We start from the raw sequence: 19250 nt of genomic DNA, 5'->3' as shown, positions 1-19250 counted from the left end.
ATGATAGGTTATCAATCTACCCATTTTTCATTGGACAAAAATACCTTTACTTTTTGCAACTCTTAAGGGTTATTTTATGTCTTTTTACGGTCCCACATTAACTCACCCTCTTAACCTCCCAATTAATACTCTCTCCCTCTCTCTCATATATATATATATATATATATATATATATATATATATATATATATATATATATATATATATATATATGTATATGTATATAGATACATGTATGTATATACACATATGTATATAGATACATGTATGTATATATATATATGTACATGTATACATATATGTATATATACGTACGTATACATGTATATGTGTGTGTGTATATATATATATATGTTCATGTATGCATGTATGTACACATGTAAATATATGTACATATATGTGTATATATATATATGTATACATATATATACATATATGTATACTGGAGAGAGAGAGAGAGAGGAAGAGAGTATTAATTGGGAGGTTGAGAGGGTGAGTTAATGTGGAATTGTAAAAAGACATAAAATACCCTTAAGAGTTATAAAAACTAAGGGTATTTTTTGTCTACGAAAAAATGGATAGATTAATAACCTACCATAGCAGAGAGTAGGTTATCAATCCCCTATATATATATATATATATATATACTTACATCTTATCTCAACAACTTAGTTAGTGTTGGTAACTAAGTACCATATGAACGAGGTCAAAAAAAGTTAGAATAAATGATAGTTATATGATTTTTATTAAATTTAATAAAATTCGGCAACAACAACCTAGCTAGATATGGAGGGTTATGCCAAAGGGACAGGATTCAGCGATACGAATTATGATAAGCAGACCAAAAGAATGGGATGTGGCCATGAGCGACCATGACACATGGATATTATTCATAGGTTGAAATCCGTTGGATCGTGATTCGGTTTTTGGTTATGCCATGCATGAGATCATGGAAGCATACCTTCGGAACCGCTGAAAACTGTGACAACGTGGATAGATACGAGATTAATTCAGCACTTATTCTTACTATTATTATTTTATATATAAATAAATAAATTGTACTTTGAAAGGGACCATTCAACACATCAATAAATCCAATTTACCCACAGTTATCTTTGCTTTACGTTGCTTTATTTTATTCTTAGATTACTTGTAGGATTTTATCTTAGAAGTAGTGGTAACTATAAATTTTTTCAACTATAGCTCTGGCTACGACCTATCCAATCATATCCATCTTCTTTTATGATAGGTATTATGACAACATTAAAAATTTTGAAGGTCGAGACATTTAGACCATGCTACTCTCATTATCTTTCTAAGATTATTCATTTTGCAGCTAATTCAACATAGGCGGCACACCTGCTCATCTACCTAGTTTAGCCACAAGAGTTTTACCACTTTCCACCCATCAACAAGTTTTTTTTAGCATGCATGTCTCCCTCCAGACGGTCGAAGTGGGAGAGCCAACGACAGCAATCCAATTCCCTTTTTACACAACAATATATGGGAACTAAGAACTTTGATCTTTGATGCTTTTCTTTGTGATTCGATCCTATACATTTCTTGTGCCTTGATAGTTGATATGATCACAAGAATGCATCTAAATAATATTCATGATCCTTGCATACCTGTTCGAGTCTTGTCACCAAAGCAACCTTGATATTATTTAAGGAAAAAGTTTGTTGAGTTCAAACTTAGATGCATTGCCTCACATGTTGTGGTTGTTAAACATCAATTAATGAGTTGAGCCAAATCTCATGGCTCTTTTTTCTCTCCCACACGACGTTCTATACTGCCCATCTAGTGCTTAGTTGTTTGCTTGGCAATCAATATTATACGTAACCTAGTGCTAATATACGTAAGACGTCAATGCAACCCAAGGTACTCATATCTGTGGACAAGCACTAGTTCTTAAGTAGGGCTAAAAACAGGTTGAATTTATCCAATCAAATCTATTCTCTTATTCAGATCTTCCGATGGGATAATCTGATTACACCCGGATGCAGATCCGGATATATGCTTGCAATTTTGCACGATATCGGATATGGATATGTGGTTGTTAAGATTTTTTTATTATTATTATTTTTGGCATTGGATTTAGATATCCATCCAAAAGCATCTATAATAGGAAGGAAAATTCTATTATAAATGATAGAACTTATATTGAATCTACAAAGCACTTTTGCTTTTCTGTAAAACTTTTGAATAGTTTCTACTCACCCTTCGTTTGTATATACTTATTGCAATTGTTGTTGCTGCTGCTATTGTTATTACAAAAAATTTCTAAATTTCAATATAGGCATTATGCATTACTGTTCACTTTAGTTTTTTTTTTATAAAAAAAAAATCACCAAAGCTATTAATTCTATTAAATGAAGCATTTTATTGACTTTATGTTTGCATTGTAAAGCCAGATTGATCCTAGTGCATAATGGATGAATCTTTCAAAAACTTCTTTTTTTTCTTTGGTAGGACAAGGGGATGCTCCACATATTATGTTAGCTCATATTTCTCATTACATTCACTAGAAAAGAGCAACCTAAAATATCAAGAAGCAGGAACATGCTAAGTTACAGAGTTAGGGAGATGAGAAGTCCAAGTCCAAGATAACTCTAGATAGCTATCAATATTACCAAGCTTATCAGCTAAGTGACTGGCCTCCAGGCATACAGGAGAATAAGTTAATACCTCAGGAGAGCTCACCAAGATCCCACCCATGACATGCATTAGTGTGCAGTGCCAACTGACCTTGTGGCGATTTAATTAACCACATTAAAAATGTCAACCTTGAGGTGTAGCTTATTGGTTGTATAAAGCATAGTGCAGGCTCTTCAAAGCTTCTCTTAACTCCACCAAGGAAACACTTTGTTCCAAGGTGGGGATCACCCCTGCCACCAACAGTAACCATTGTTTAGGAAGTGTAATTTGTGTATGTTAGACTTCTTCCACTAGTTGATTACTTAGAAATATGCTTGTTGGTAAATAATACTAGTAAAAATCTCCATTAAGAAATTTTTCTTAGTTTTAGTTCATTTAAAAAACTAGAAAAATAAATCCAAGATAGTATACCCTAGAAAAAAAAAACTCTACCTCGATAAGTCCTTATTGAATTCTCTTCTTAATATATAAAATCATTTCCTTGCCGAGCAGTGTACCATATTTTTTTAAGCAGTTAACAGGCTATGAAATAGAAAATATCTTAATTTCTTTACTCTATTAGGAGAATAGGAGGTTGGCGAACTCATATTTTACTAAGATTTGAGATGATAAGTGGTGTGAGTCAAAACAATTACTATAAAGAAAATTAAGCAACAATATTATAAAGCTTGTGCAAGGGCTAAGTGGCGCAAATAACACTATGATGCACATCTTTTTCATCAGAAAGAGGTTCTATATTCATGATGTTTTTTATCTTGCTCATAGTGCGTGTGTGTGTGGGGGGATTGATAACCTACTCTCTGCTATGATAGGTTATCAATCTATCTATTTTTTTTAGACAAAAAATATTCTTACATTTTATAACTCTTAAAATTATTTTATATCTTTTTACAATTTCATGTTAACCTCCAATTAATACTCTCTTTCTCTCTCTCTCTCTCTCTCTCTCCCCCTGATAAAATAGTAAAGGCACCTCTCTCCTTCTCCCTTCGCAGAGCATGCCGTTGTCTCACCCAATTGGGACAGGCATCCTTCCGCGGCCGTTACTTCGCTGCAACCACCGCTATTTGCTCTTCCTCGGTCTTGCCGGCAGACATCTCTAACAATGGGGGACTAGAAAGTTTGAACTCTGGATCACCTTGCGTTGCAAACTGGGCTAATTCATCATCAGCTTTTGGCTGTATAAGTTACAAATAAAAACATTAGCGAAGCTCTAATGCTGTCGATCAAATCCTTAAATTGAATGGCTATCTAACAAAGAACAAAATCACAAATCGTACAGCATGGAACAAATCACAATATTATCAAATATATGTTATGATGTCTGATGGGGACCAAATGGATCGTCCTGCTCACAACGATGAGGGCCTCTCAATTTCGGCTCAATAGACGCCAACGCCAGCTAGACGAAACTTCGGTCCGGCCCAGAACCAGCCCGACCTCGGACTCCTTGGGAAGCTCCATCGACCTCGGATATTCGCTGACTCGCCCGATCAGGCTCGGAGCGCCTCCTGTATTCGCCGAATCGCCCCGACCAGGCTCAGGGCACCTCCTGTATTCGCCGACTCGCTCCGACCGAGCTCGGGGCGCCTTCTCCAATGATACGCTCCGACTCTTGAGCTCGGGGCGCTCCGTCGAGCACACCTTGGAACCCGGATACTAGGCTAATCTCAGCACCCGTAGGTCGCCCTCACCATATGCGTACCTACGTCCTCCTACGTGGCCGTACATAGCGATGCCGCCATGCCATGCTCTACTTGCTGGCCCACGACAACAAGAACATCACCGTGCTACTCCGACTACACCCTACTATGACTGTCAACACCTTACCGTTCCCAAGAACGGACGACACCGCACGCCACCAGCAAGCTCTAGCTACGTGCTATCCGACTTAGAGCCATCTCCTCTCATGATAAGGACGGGCAATATCTCCGCCACCTGGGCTTTTCCACAGGGACTATAAATAGCTCTGTCATGTAACATTTAAGGGACTTTTGGCTGGACCAACTAAGAGCCCACTCTAACTTGATTGTTGGAGGGCCCTCACCAGAGATACCAGTGAGGCTTTGTGCAGGTACGCGGCCGCGCGGGAGGTGGCTTTCATCCTCTTCTTCTATATTCCGACAGCTTCCTCGACTCTCCCGGCGTGGACACTTTCGGGCCAGATCTGAACCACAACAATGTCTATCAATAATCACCCCACCCCACCCGAAAAAAGAAGGAAAGAAAACACTGTAGCATATAGATTAATTAAATCTACTAATTGTCTGGCAACTTATTATATCTATTTTAATAGTCCTAGCCAAAGCCTCGCTTCCAACGTTCCTTAGAAAGCAGAAATAGAATGATCCATGAAAATTTCTCGGTATCACCAGAATTTGCCATAACACCCGACCAATTGGATATATTCAATTAGCAAGCAGAGACAGTTCTTTTCCACTAAATACAAAACCTATTCAGAGAAGAATGAGAACCTTCATGGAAGGTATCAAAGAAAATATTACCGATGAATGTACCACATTTGGAGTAGGTGGCTTGCTCCTTTTTTTTTTTTCTGCATTGCTTTCTGCCCATTCTTATAGAAGCCAAGGTCGTCCGATATAGAAGTCTTCGAGGAATAGCTATTAAAATTGTTCAACATCTCAGTACCTTGGGGAAAATTCACCTGATATTAATACAACATAAGAATTTGATTAGAAGACAAAATATATCATATGCAAATAAGGTAATGCCTGAAAAGATTAAAGAAACTATCACAAATAACTAGAAAAACTTAATTGGGCGGACCATATAACAGTTATCCAGATAATGAAAACCCCAGATAAAAATTCCACTGCTCAACTCAAAATCGGCTAATAAAAGAAAGCCATAGTACGTAAGAGTTGACATCTTTAAAGATTTGTGGTATCAAAGGATTTATTGAAAGTATTTTTTTATATAGATGTCTTGCCACAGGGGAGAGAGAGAAAGAGAGAGTATTAATTAGAGGTTGAAAGGATGAATTAATATGTAATTGTAAAAAGACATAAAATATTCTTAAGAGTTATAAAAAATGAGGATATTTTTTGTTTACGGAAACATGGGTAGATTGATAACCTACTCTGGTAGGTTATCAATTCCCATATATATATATATATATATATAAAAGATGAATAGATTGTAAATGTCTGCTATTAATACATGCAACAAAGTCGAAAAAAAAAATATCATAAAGCACAACCGGGATAGCTGACAATTCAAACTGTATAATTTCTCTAAAATGCTTCATGGTAACTTAATCCGCAGTTTTATTCGTCTTTTAGCAGATATGGCTAGCCGCTAGGGATACACAGCCTCTCAAGATCTTCTGAATATCGTGCAGTTTCTATCTGATTCTGAATTCATCAGACCACCGTTGCTGAATCATCCTCTATGGTCTTGCTCGAAGTGTTTGAGGTAATAAATTTTCTACCATTTAAATAAAAAGATAATGTGCAGGTGACATCGTTAAAGAATGATTAGTTGTGAAGTCCGCTTCAGAGGTGACGTATGGAAGCCACCTACTAGTTAGCTCTTTACTTTAATCTCTTGCGAGGACTTTACGTTCTCGTGGTTGACCACTAAGCGTGCAGGGGGCGACAAAGTAGATCAAATGTCTGCATCTACGTGATGTCACATGGTGAGTAAGCAAAACAGAAGTCAAACCAACCACCAACCGGCGATCTTTCTTTTGAATAGACCGAGTCCTTTCTTGACCCCTCAACAGATTCGATTTCTAACTTGACTCAAATCCAACCTGTTGAGTCAAAATACAAAACATCTTAGTTGCTAACCTAACAACTGATGCAATAACTGAACTTAATAGTTGGTGCTATTTTTAGCATGTCAGCTCGGTTGGGTTAAATCAGATATGGATCCGATCGAAATATATGTTATAAAAACCTGTCAATTCTCACCTAATCTATTTAATAATTAAGCCAAAAATCACGATCCGACCCTAACTCGTTTCTTAAATAGATAATTTTACTGCGATCTACAATGAATTGAATCCAACATCCCGAGTCAAAATACAAAACATTTTAGTTCCTAACCTAACAACTGATGCAATAACCGAACTTAATAGCATGTGCTATTTTTAATATGTCAGCTAGGTTGGGTCAAATCAAATATGAATCAGATTGAAGTATAAGTTGTAAAAACTTATCAATTCTCATCTGAACTATTTAATAATTAAATCAAAAATCTCAATCCCAACCTAACTACTTTTTTAACTAGATATTTTTACCGCCATCTACAACGAATCGAATCAAGTTAAACAAGTTAACCATTTCTACCGGCCTATTTTTTCCAGTAATGACCTAACCTAAGACTTTTCAAATAATTAATATCATATATACATTACAACGCATTTCTAATACCACCGCTTAGTTTCAATCTAATAGATCACGGTCAATCTAAGGTGATCTCAATTTTATTCAAACAGATAATGATCTATATGTAGGACAAGGTCTTTGATTAGGCTACTCATTTTGATTGAGTCTGTAATTTTGATAATTTATTACGGTTAGATTCTAAATCCAAGAACGGGGATCAACCTATGGCGGATCCAAACCCGACCCGTTAACTGGCCGGATCTCCGGCACCTCGGTTCTGCGACTTGGTCGCCCGAAGCACGCGGATTTGGAGAGTGGCCTTCTTGGAACTTTCTAGAGGGAACCGCATGAGACCCCATCGGACGGCGCAGATCTCGCTCTCCTGGTAAAAAAAAAAAAGGATAAAAAATACAATTTTTCTGTCTCCCTTCGTTCCCCTTCGAGATAAAATAGGCGGAGAATGGGAGGCAGAGAGGCGGAGATTTCCGAGCGAGAGATCTCGTCTTAATCTTATTCTTCCAAGGAATTCCCCAACCGCAGTTTCGGAATCTCTCTGGTGAGTGCGAGGCAGTAAAAATGTCAGCTTTTATAGCTTTTTCTTTGGAATTTATTCTTACGAACTGGTTGATGGTGGATTATCGGGGTTTTGCTGGGCAAGTTTTGACTCTGGAATGCAAAAATACAATTTTCTCATTTTGAATTGAAATATGGTTGAATAAATGTTTTGGAGATTTTTGGTTTAGTTCTTTGGGGATCTGATATGGAATTATTATTATTATTATTATTTTTTTTTTTTTTTTTTTTTTAAGGAAGATCTGATGTGGATGCTTCCTTCTTTGAGCCTCTCATGGAGATAACAGCTTTCCTATTTTTTGTTTGACGTTTGACTTTTAATCTTATTTTGAAAATGTTTGGGGAATCCATGGTATTTGAATGCTCGATAGCAAATCATGGGAAAACCTTTTAGGGTCGTGGTATGGTGGTGGCTACGTTAAACACTTTTAAGTACTGGAGTGGAAAGGGTTTTAAGAGAAAAAATCTTATTATATTATCGTAAAAGATCGGTTGCAATCCTAGTGACTGTTTGAAAGATGGGTGCTCCACATTATAATGAAGGAGTAATAAAAATGAAAAGAGTTTAACTGTTCCTTTTCCTAATCTATTGTTCTGCTCTTTTTGGTGATTTGAAAAATTCTTGCTCTCTAAGCTTTTAGGCTTTTAGTAGATGATTTTAATCTTGAACTTGTTATTGTATTGGAAATTTGTAATCCCAATCTATTCGTGATTAACTGTGAATTCATGTAAAAATTGATTAGTAAGATATAGGGAATGATAATCAGCCAGTCTTTGGATGTTCTTGGTTACGTTTTGCACGTCTTACTGAGAATTTCAAGGCCCATTTGGTATTGCTTCTTTTTTTTTTTTCCTGTTTTCAGCTTCCAAAACCAGGAAGAAAAATGAATGAGACCAAGAATGTGAACAATGAAACCCTTTTGGTTTTTGAAATTGTTTGTAAAATCTCAGAGCTTCTGGAAGCAGAGGTTTGTTGCTTTCGAAAAAGAATATTTACAAAAGCAAGGAGCAGCAGAACTTTTGTGCAAATGATATCTTCAATGTACATATCCATCTGGTATTTCACTAATTTTGGAGAGAAACAAAAACACAGAAACAACAATTATGGCAATCTGGCCCTTAGTATTTGATTTTTCATTGTAAGGTTACAGGAAGTATGGTTATTCTAAATTTTATTGTTTACTCATTGCAGCTAACCTGAAGAATGGGTGAATTGGGTCTTGCCATTGCAAAGGATGTCACTGAAGTATGTTTTGTACTTCATTTTCACTCATTCCTCTCCTTGGTCTAAAATCACTTAATCTTCACTTGTTTCATGACTATTTTGCTGTTTATCCAGTTGATTGGTAAAACCCCATTAGTTTATCTGAACAATGTTGTGAATGGCTGTGGAGCTCGCATTGCTGCTAAGCTTGAGATGATGGAGCCGTGCTCCAGCGTTAAGGATAGGTATTGTTTTTTTGGTCATTTCTTTTAATTTTAACATAAACAAGATGGTCTTCTCTAATGATTTTAAGTTATCTGGCGTTTTTCTTCCAACAGGATTGGATATAGCATGATTGCTGATGCAGAGGAGAAAGGCCTCATCACCCCTGGAAAGGTCAGTAAATTCATACATCTATCTCTTTAACAAAAATAATGGTGCTTTGTATGAAATGGCCATTTATCTTAGTAGTCTTATTGCCAAGTTCTGAAAATTGAAAAACACAACGGGTTGGCATGATTTGAGGATGTGTAAGATAATTATTTTGATTCATCGAACATAAAGAAGCTCATGTTTACTTGCTTGTGGTCATAATAGTTATAGTTCATTCAAAACTATTATCTGGCCATAGTTTAAATTTTTAACCTCTAGGATAAATTTCTTAGCTAAATTTACTACTATGTTGATAAAGTTAGGATTATAGCTTAGCTTTTTGTTATCAAGATATTCTCAGAAAACACGATAGTTACATTCTAAGAATCATGGTGATCTGCAACAAGCATTATGGAGTCTTTGACTGACACTTTTGCTTTTATTGTGCACGGTGATGTTTGTTAAAGAGTGTCCTGATTGAGCCTACAAGTGGTAACACTGGCATAGGGCTGGCTTTCATGGCTGCTGCAAAGGGTTACAAGCTCGTCCTTACCATGCCAGCCTCCATGAGCCTTGAGAGAAGAATCATTCTTAAAGCTTTTGGTGCTGAATTGGTCCTTACTGATCCAGTTTTGGGCATGAAGGGTGCTGTTCAGAAGGCTGAGGAGCTGGCTGCAAAGACACCAAATTCATATGTTCTTCAACAGTTTGAAAATCCTTCTAACCCAAAGGTAGTTTTGAATGATTGCTCCTTAGAAAGTTGTATGGTCATGTGGAAGAATAGATATGACACTTGTTTTCTGCTTTTAGATTCATTATGAGACAACTGGGCCAGAGATTTGGAAGGGGACTTCTGGCAAGGTGGATATCCTTATCTCCGGTATTGGAACAGGCGGTACAATTACTGGAACTGGGAAGTACCTCAAGGAGAAAAACCCTGAGATTAAGGTAGTTTTGTTACTGATAGGACTATTTATGTAATCAATTATTTCTTGGATGTAGCTTTCAATTAGTCGACATGGTTAACATATTTATATGCTAAGCTTGATGTTGTGTGATGTTTGTTTTCTTTTTGAAGCTATGTGGCGTGGAACCAACTGAAAGTGCAGTTTTGTCTGGAGGAAAGCCTGGTTAGTAATAGCCTTGTGCCCCTTCTCTTTCTTTTCTCTTCTACCTGAAGGTATGAAATAGGTACATGTTTGATCCATGCTGAAATTATGCACATTTATTTTAATTCTTACTCAACTAATATCATCTCATCTATAAAGCAAATGTTTTATGAGTGACTAATAGGTTTACTATTATGGGTGTATAGCATCTTGGAAGTCTATCATTAGATGTTTGCTCTAGTCTCTTTTTCTTTCTGACTATTTTTTTTTGTTGTCCTTCTATGAGGGCTTATTTTCTTTCATGACATCTCTACCTGCTGCTTTTTTAAAACTCGATTTGTTAGTGATGTTTGAAAGATGTAACTGTATCTGCTGTCTTTGGCCACTTATAATTACTCTTGCATACAACCCAGTGCCAAATTTTTATTTGAAGTTTTATACCCCCTGCAATTAATGCATGCATTTTATGATTTTACTAAAATCAACACATTTAAGACAATCCAGCATCATGGAGAAAAACTTAGGGAATAGGGCTTGTTTAATATATCAATGCATATTTAAGATGATCCAAATCTAATTTATCCTTGAATGTCTTGTTCACCAAATAATAACTTGGCAGTGAGCGGATGGGATACAGCTTGTTGGTTACAATTATGGTTCTCCGATTCGTAATATCAGAAATCAGAATGCTTGTTCTCAGGATGGGTTGGATCCTTTGAAGTTATGCAATCCCTCCAACATGAGAGGGCTATGTTTTTGTCAGTACATCCAATGTTTTGGTTCTAAATCTGCTGTGCTTTATGCAGCAAGATTTATAAAAATCTCATTAGTTGCTTGACCAATATTGCTAGGGTATCTTGGAAATTACTGTGTTATTATCATCAAAAAGGAACTCCTAATTTACATTATGTTGCTCACATTACTCTTTGTTCATAGTACATCATTTGCCTAATGTTTGGCAGCTGTAGATTATCAAGTTTAGGTGCTATTGATCATTGTTATACTTCTTATGCTTCTGTAGTCTATTGGCTGAGCTCAATTATGGTAATACCTTTGCTGTTATTTTTATTTTTTGTGCCTTCATCTGGTTCGTCATCTTCTATTGCATGCGCTAAAACCAATTGGGATATTTTGTCCTTCATTTAGAGGGTATGATGATCTCTAATAGTCACCTGCCTCAAAGAAGGGTTCTTTCTTATTGACATTTTCAAATTTTGCGACCAAATGTATGTTTTTTTTTTTTCAAATTTCTCAGGTCCACATAAGATCCAAGGTATCGGAGCTGGTTTTATTCCTGGAGTTTTGGATGTTGATCTCGTTGATGAAGTTATACAAGTAAGTTTCAGAAACTTCTGTGAGTGTGTTAAAGGTGAATGTATGGGATAATGCTACTACATTATTACGTCAACATTGGGGCTATTGCCTTCATATATTGCATTTTGTCATTTTGTAAAAGAGTTTATTTCGTCAAGTTTTAATCAAAACAATCCAGGAAAACATAAAAAATAATAAACAAAAGAAAATAATGCTTAAATTACAGTTTAGATCTGTTTCATTAATAAAGAAAATGATTTTACAACTAACTAGTTTTCAAAACAAGTAAAAAAGACAAAATGTGGGCATCATTGACCAATTCTACCTTCTAAGGTACTTACGAAAGGGTTGTAGTTTTGAACAAAGTCGGCGGAATTGGTACCGGGCACCGTACTGCTTGCCTAACGGGACGAGTCGGTACGGGCCTGCGCCGTACCATGTCGGGCCCGTACCGACACAGTAGAAGAGACAGAGGAGAGGACGAATGAGAGAGGAAAAGAGAGAGAGAAGGCGAAGAGATGGAGGGAGGCTGGCGGAGGGCCGTCGGAGGCCGGCGGAGGGCCGTCAGAGGCCTGTGGTGGGGCAGTAGCGGAAGCCGCGAGCATTCCGCTGTTTCATTCGAAACAGGGGTTCGACCGCTAAAAAAATTTTGCATCGACTTCACTTAAAAATTGCGAAATTTTTTAGCGGCCGAACTTCTGTTTCGAAAGAAACAGGGGAACAGCCGTAACCTCCGCTGCTGCCCTGCCGCTGGCCTCCGCCACCCTGCACCGGCCTCCCTTCTCCTTCCCCTTCTCTCTCCCGTTCTCTCTCTCTTTTCCTTTCTTTCCTTCTCCTTCTCCTTCTCTTTCTCCGCCTCCGGCAATAATTTTCGTTTCCGTTGTCGGAACCGTCCTAGTGAGCTGCCGGGATGTCTCGGAACAGCTGGAACCGCCTAGTTCAGGACGGTTCCGCCGACCTTGGTTTTGAAGGTAGTAGAAAATTTTTTAGGACTTAGACTTAAACCCCTTTTTATGATAGATGCACTCCTCTTCTCTTTAATGGTATTAACCAAAAAAATATATTGAAAGTCGCTAAACATTTTTTTTTTACTCTTACAATCACCTTGTCTACACTAGGGGGGATCAATGGAAAATTAAGAATTGTATCATGTGTGCTAGGTCTATAAGAATTTTATATTTCAATATTTGCAAATATTATGACCTAGATTAAAGTTAATTAACTTGTCAATACAAATGATTTCTTGATGTGTTTGAGTTTACTGAATTTGGGATACTGCATGATCAGTGGCATTGTTTCTTGCACCATTGAGCTTGTCTCTATGATTTATTCAAGACTAGGACATTGAGAGAAGATTTATAGTTACTCCCAGAATTCAAGCCTTATTTTTTTCCATGCAATATATTGACAAATAGATGCTTACCTCTCTCCAATTGATGTTAAGGTCCCTCATTAGGGGACTTCTGCGAAAACAATCCCTTTCTCCAAACCTAGCTCTTATGTTTTCTTATAGTGGACATAATGATTTCTGTCAACCGCCATCCTGTTACTATTATTAACTTTTTCTTCTTTCAAAAAAAAATTGTAAAAATTTAGACAAAAGTAAATGGTTATATTTTCAGCTCTTTCTGGTCCCTTCCAATCCTTTCGTTGTCCATTTACTTTTTGTACACAACCAGAATATGCAGCAAAGCCTCTAGCTGGAACAGTGGAAAAGGTGGTCCAAACAAGGCCATAAAGGTTCCTCTTGGTTGTGTCAAGGTCCACACTGAGTACTGAAAGTGGGTGATTAATATGAGACAAGGGGTCAAATTTGAAGCAAGAAATAGCTGTTTTTTGCGAATGTCCAACAGTGGTTCCATGGAGTAGTAAATGGTGAGGACTATTCAGTATACTATAGAAAACGTGTAGAACTAGATTGCTTATTGAAAAGGAAGAGACTCTTTTGTCATTAGATCTTCCCAAATCAGGACTTGACTGTTCAAATCCCGTCAAATAATAAACCTTTATTTCTCTGTCTAGAATAATTGGGCATATGGCAAAACAAGTCAGCTGTCAGACGAGTTTCAGATAGGATAAAGATGAGCTGAGTGAGACAAGTACTAAACTGCTTAGTTTCAGCTAGGTTAAGCCCGAGGTTGTTCAAGCTCAGCTGAGTTGAATTCAACCACATGTGCTCAATATATGCTTAGTATAAATCAAATAGGCTCAGGCTTGGCTTATGTTCTGCTTGTTTTACTATACAAGCCAAGCTTGATTTTGAGCTTGAATCAAGCTCAGTTCCACAAGCTGAATTCATGCAAATCGAGTCTTCCAAGATAAAGAGAGATGAGGGTTAGCAGACCTTGTGGGTGTGGAGTGGAGGTTGAGTCATCCGCTGCAGGTTTCAAGCTCACCTATTGGTTATCATTGCCACCATCTAGGACTAGGCAATGCAAAAATATGGATCTCGGTTTTGTTAGATTTTTGAACTTTCAAACCCACATGACAGACTAAAGGGGACTAGGGAGGGAGCTCTTGATTTGGCATTTAATGGATGACAGTGGCCAGCGGAATGAGAAGAAATCAAGATGCAGTGGTGGGAGAAAGAGGCTGAGGATGAGGGATATCTTGATTTAACTTCAACATGCAATGGCAATTGATAGGGCTAGAAGAAAAGAGATATTGGGTTGAGCCTGCAAAATCAAGGTCCAGGCCAGGGATGAGGGCAGGGATTAGGGATTACATTTAGTTGGAGGTGGAGAGTAAAGTTATTGGCTTTTGTAATATATTAATTTTGCAAAATCTATAATATATAATATCCAACACCATTATTTGCAAGACTGACTAAACAAGCACCACAATTCCTGAGCTTGGTTTGTTCACTAAATGAACCAGGTTAGGATGTGAGCTTGCCTTGTTTCATATAACAACAAACCTGAATGAGCCGAGTGCGTGGGCTGTTCATAAACAGCTACATCCATTTGCACCCTTAGATGTAGACAAACCACTAACCATGGGAACTTGGGTCAACTTAGAGAGAGAGAGAGAGAGAGAGTTACACTGTGTGGCACATCAGGCAGTGGATCACTTAAACAAGTAAACTACTAATTCAATACAGGGCAATGAACCAAGAGGGTCATATGGATAGCATTCTTCCCCAGTTATTAAAAATCTTTGTCAATATATGCATCTTTCTTCGACCGGGAACCATATTGTTGATAACGACCAAAAAAATGTCCTCTCTTTCACTAAGCGAGGACGTGGTGACTTGTTACTTGACATGGAAATATGTTAAACATGATTTTGCATTTAAATTTTTATGTAAAACTGTCATCATTTTTTTTGGTTTTGTCTCTTTACTGCCCCTCCAACTTACTGTCTAACAGATGAACGCATACAGCTGTTGACGAATTTTATGCATGTGCTTGAACCCAACTTCATGCTTTATCTTATAAGATCCACGAATTTGCCTTTATGAAGATGAAACTCTGTGTGCCAAATGGAATCATAATAGGTTATATAAAGAAGCATGAGAGAGAGATCATATATCAATACATTTTGACGGTGTTTAAATAGGAAATGGCTGAGGTTTTAGATTCAAATCTTGACGATAATGCTTGAGGACATGTGGCCATAGGTGAGAGATCATGACCAAGGAGAATCAGCATTTTGACATATAAACAAATATTAATGTGATAAAGCAACAGATGACAAGTCTGTTGCATTGAAGTCATTACAAATGTTGTTCAACTTATGAAGGAAGCCTCAAGTGTTGGGGCAAATTACTTTTGGACTCTCAAAGGCAGTAAAATTAGTAATCTACCGGTGCCAATTGACAAGGCTAGCTACAAGATGAATTCTTCAATGAAGTCAACTGAGGATTAACTGGCAAAATCACACGGATCTCAGATAGATTAGCATGTCAGATATAAAGCAAAAATGCGAACTTTTTAAGACGATGCACCATATTTGCTGGCAAGCTGTGCAGGTCACAGATGATCTCTAGATGGTTGCCGCTGGTGGTGAAGGTGGTATCTATGTTTCTCATCCAAGCATCTTAAGATGAGCAGTGGTTAGAGATATCAAGGCACAAGAATTATCTGATTTTTAAGATTCTCAGATATGATAGCATGAACAAGGTTTATCAATGGTAGAAGCTAAATATCTTACACAATTTTGGTGGATGATTAGAAAATATGATGCCCAGCCCCAGATTGCTTTCTTAATGATGAAAGATGAACATGAAATAGCAGGAGGATCCATTGGAAAAGAAATGGTAAGTTAAACTAAGTATAAATTGCATGAAAAATCTAGCAAAATTCATATATCTAAGGGATTGTGACAATATATAAAGGATACTGAGATCCTCAATTTGAAAGGAACTTAATAGGTCCAAACCTTTTCACTCTAACGGCTTTGGAAACTTGAGAGGAAAGGGCAGACTAATTAAATCATGGAGAAGAAAGACATGAATGATGTAGAATGTGAGGCAAAAATGATGCGTGCCATTTGTTTTTATGGTTGAAATTCTTTAAAGAAATTGTCAAAAGGACATGGATGAGAAATCAAGGCCCTTTCACAGATGCAACAGATCTAAGCTCTGTAAGGGATTTAAGAACTAATATCCATATTTTGGTTGGAATTATATCAGCATTTTGGCTTTGCTTGAAGCCAAATAAATATAGTTATGTAGGTTTGACTCCATGAGTATGATACTGGCATATTGCACTTAGGGGTAAGATATTGGCATACTGCAATTGGGGATGCATAGTTTGAATCCATGTGTGGGATAATGCAAGATCCAAATACTTTCATTATCAAGAATCAAAGGACATATAGGTATGACATCCTGGTGATGTATGTTCTGTAACATGGTTCAAGGTTATGGCAATTCTTGATCGTTTTCTTTTATTTCTCACCAAACAGCCACGCACATGCATGCACAAATACAAGTTTAATAGTAGAAAACATAATTAACTGGTTTGAAATAAACACAGTTTAATAGGTGTCAAGTATTTAAGTAACCACTGGACCCAAAACATAAGCTGTTAGGGAAGGGATCACAATGTATATCAGGTCTTTAAGACCCCCACCTACATGCAGCCCAGATCATGTGCATGAAGGTATGAATGAGTCAACAATGACTAAAGCTTAAGCATTATGGAGGGGTCAACAATGTATATCAGGCCTTATAAGTATAGAACACAACTAATTGATTGGGTTATGCTTTACAATTCTCTTTGCAAAACCTTATTGTCATCTGCCACTCTATGAGTTATTCATGCTTGTGATGGTGTTGTAACCAGGTCTCAAGTGATGAGGCTATTGAAATGGCAAAGCTTCTTGCCTTGAAAGAAGGGCTGTTGGTAAGTAGCTACTTGTCTAGAATGTCCAGTCATTGTTATTGATACCATGGATGTCATTATAAAGTTTCTATTTTATAGAGGCACAAAATGTATTTCTTTTGATCATGATTATGATTCATGGAACATGTATTGCAGGTTGGAATATCATCTGGGGCTGCTGCAGTTGCTGCTATAAGGGTTGCACAGAGGCCGGAGAATGAGGGAAAACTAATTGTTGTAAGCTTCCAATTCTTGTTTTGCTGTACAAGTATTTTTCTGTGCACTCCTCTTTTCATTTTAGGATTTCTCGTTTTGTTTGAAACAACTAGTTGAATGATCTTGCTTTTTATAGTTGAATAAATCTCTCTGTTTATTAAAATATGGATCCCTATTGCTGGTCTCTGGTCCGATTTACAACTTGGTGAGGATGGTTAAAGATCTAAACCACTTTTATGTTGAGCGGATGGTACATTTACTTTTGTTTGTCTATAATATAACACCGGTGGAGTGTAGGTATCTAGGTTCTAAAGCAACGCTTACATGCTTCTTATAATTTCAACCAAGGCATGGCATACTATACCGAATTGGACGGTATGAGGCATACCGTACCAGTTCGGTATTGGTATGCCGAACTAACTCCTGTACTAGGCATACCGATACAGTAACAAGGTGGCACTGGTATAGGCCTAGTACCAAGATAGTGAACCTTGATCTCAACTATTTAGTTTTTAGGCTTTACATTGCTGAACTATTCTGGAAGAGTGAAAGCTTGGACTTCAATGGAACAAGTTGGTTTATTCATCACATAGTTGGCATTTTCACAAGCGATCTTTAACAACTTAATATGTGCAACAAAAAATTTGTACTATTATCAAGAAAAACAAAACAAGGACAGCAGTAAAGGCTCTTGAACAAAAGTAGTAGGTTTCAGTTTTGCTCTCTTGTGCTGTGCTATGCTATTTTATACAAGAGATGTGTCAAGTGTTCGTTCCAGCTTAACTTATACAGGATATTGAGTGCAGTCGTTGCATCATCTTGAGAAGTAGATAGTTTCGTTAACTAGAAGAAGCTACCAAGTGTTCACAATGCTGTGCTGTGATACAAGCCACGCGATTGTACTCCTCTGGATCATTGCTTGCTTGATACGTATATGAAGTTATCAATACATTTGTCTTCCTAATAATAATGCAGCTATTTCTATGTTATGAATGCCTGTGCCAGGTAGCACATGATGCTGGCTAATTTCTCTAATTCCATTACTTAAACCTGTGTGCTTTATATTTCTGCTCCCTTTAGGACCCTATGTATTCTATTTTGCAGATACCTATTGTTCAGTGGCTCTAATCTGAATTACCTCTTCGTTTGTTTTGTAATTGCAAACCTGTTCCGGCATTATATATTGTTGTCTGCTGAGCATCTACTTCTTTTGCAGGTTGTTTTCCCTAGCTTTGGTGAACGTTATCTCTCCTCAGTGCTCTACCAGTCGATAAAAAAGGAGGCTGAGAGTATGGTTTTTGAGCCTTAAAAGATTGATGTTTTTTGTTGAGCTCCAAATCAGTAACATTCATGTGAGATACTGAAGGCCTTCATGTGCTAAACAATATTAGAATAAAAAGCATGTATGGGTGCGCTTTAGATCGAATTGCAAACATTGTAAATGAAGAATCTGGGGTGCTTGCATTTCTGTTTATTTGACTAAATGCAATTGTAGCGAGTATGAGCCAACTCTCGAGTTTCTATAATGGAGAAAATGTGCTTGTGACATTTCTTTTCTACTGATAGAAGTCTTCTAGGAGTACTCAATATAATTTGGTGAGGTCTGAGCTTTATGTACTTTTGTTTATGGAGTTAGATTAATCATCTACAGAAAAAGAAACTTGGAAAAGGTTGGAGAACATGGCAGAAAGGCTCTGCTGAATGACATCTGGGAAATCAAATACCAGTTTCCTGAAAGAAGGCTCTCTTAAATGAGATACAAGAGGAACGTTATTTTCAAAAAAAAAGAGAGAAAAATGTAACCAGATTTAAAAAGTATGTATCCAGATGTTGTGAGAGTTGCTTTAAAACACAAACATGAAGTTGTGGAGATGGGAAAATTTTATTTATTGACTTAAAATAATTTTTAAAGAGTAGAATTCATTTGTTAGTCAAGCCTGTGATTAATTCTTATTCTCCAAATTTTGGTGGATGTTGAAACCCTCCCAGCCTCCGCAGTCCGCACCAACAAGGCCATCACGGTCCCTCCATGCCTGCACGGTCAAAATTTGGTGGCCTGAACCCTATTTTGGTTGTTAATAACATACAGATTGGATTTGGTACAGGATCGAGCTATGTCCATTAA

The 19250-nt window shown here is 37.2% G+C and overlaps 1 protein-coding gene and 1 long non-coding RNA gene across 2 annotated transcripts; one reads left to right on the top strand and one right to left on the bottom strand.

Moving 5' to 3' along the window:
- Positions 1–3754: 3754 nt before the first annotated feature.
- LOC148703306 (uncharacterized) lies at positions 3755–5212 on the bottom strand. Its single transcript, XR_015986837.1, has 2 exons — positions 5163–5212; positions 3755–3836 (listed from the first exon to the last, which is right to left on the bottom strand). It is a non-coding gene; the product is annotated as an uncharacterized LOC148703306 (long non-coding RNA).
- A 2079-nt stretch (positions 5213–7291) lies between these two features.
- LOC103712563 (cysteine synthase) lies at positions 7292–18673 on the top strand. The gene is made up of 11 exons (XM_008799114.5): positions 7292–7566; positions 8776–8829; positions 8923–9032; positions 9126–9183; positions 9627–9890; positions 9970–10107; positions 10238–10289; positions 11524–11603; positions 16871–16930; positions 17066–17146; positions 18342–18673. Exons 2-11 carry the CDS (start codon positions 8788–8790, stop codon positions 18432–18434), a joined length of 978 nt encoding a protein of 325 aa, XP_008797336.1. The 5' UTR covers positions 7292–7566; positions 8776–8787; the 3' UTR covers positions 18435–18673.
- The last annotated feature ends 577 nt before the right edge of the window (positions 18674–19250 follow it).

This window comes from Phoenix dactylifera, chromosome 5 (genome assembly GCF_051530095.1).
Source record: "Phoenix dactylifera cultivar Ajwa chromosome 5, Ajwa_hap1_PhDact_Kaust_v1.1, whole genome shotgun sequence".
NCBI lineage: Eukaryota > Viridiplantae > Streptophyta > Magnoliopsida > Arecales > Arecaceae > Phoenix > Phoenix dactylifera.
The sequence above is the reverse complement of the archived record's forward strand: the minus strand, read 5'-3'. Positions and strand labels throughout refer to the sequence as shown.

Excerpts from the sequence above, each read along its gene's own strand:
- LOC103712563 (XM_008799114.5), top strand. The coding sequence starts at position 8,788 with ATGGGTGAATTGGGTCTTGCCATTGCAAAGGATGTCACTGAA. Across the intron at positions 9,184-9,626 it reads GCCTCATCACCCCTGGAAAG|AGTGTCCTGATTGAGCCTAC; the intron begins GTCAGTAAATTC and ends TGTTTGTTAAAG. Across the intron at positions 9,891-9,969 it reads AAAATCCTTCTAACCCAAAG|ATTCATTATGAGACAACTGG; the intron begins GTAGTTTTGAAT and ends TTCTGCTTTTAG.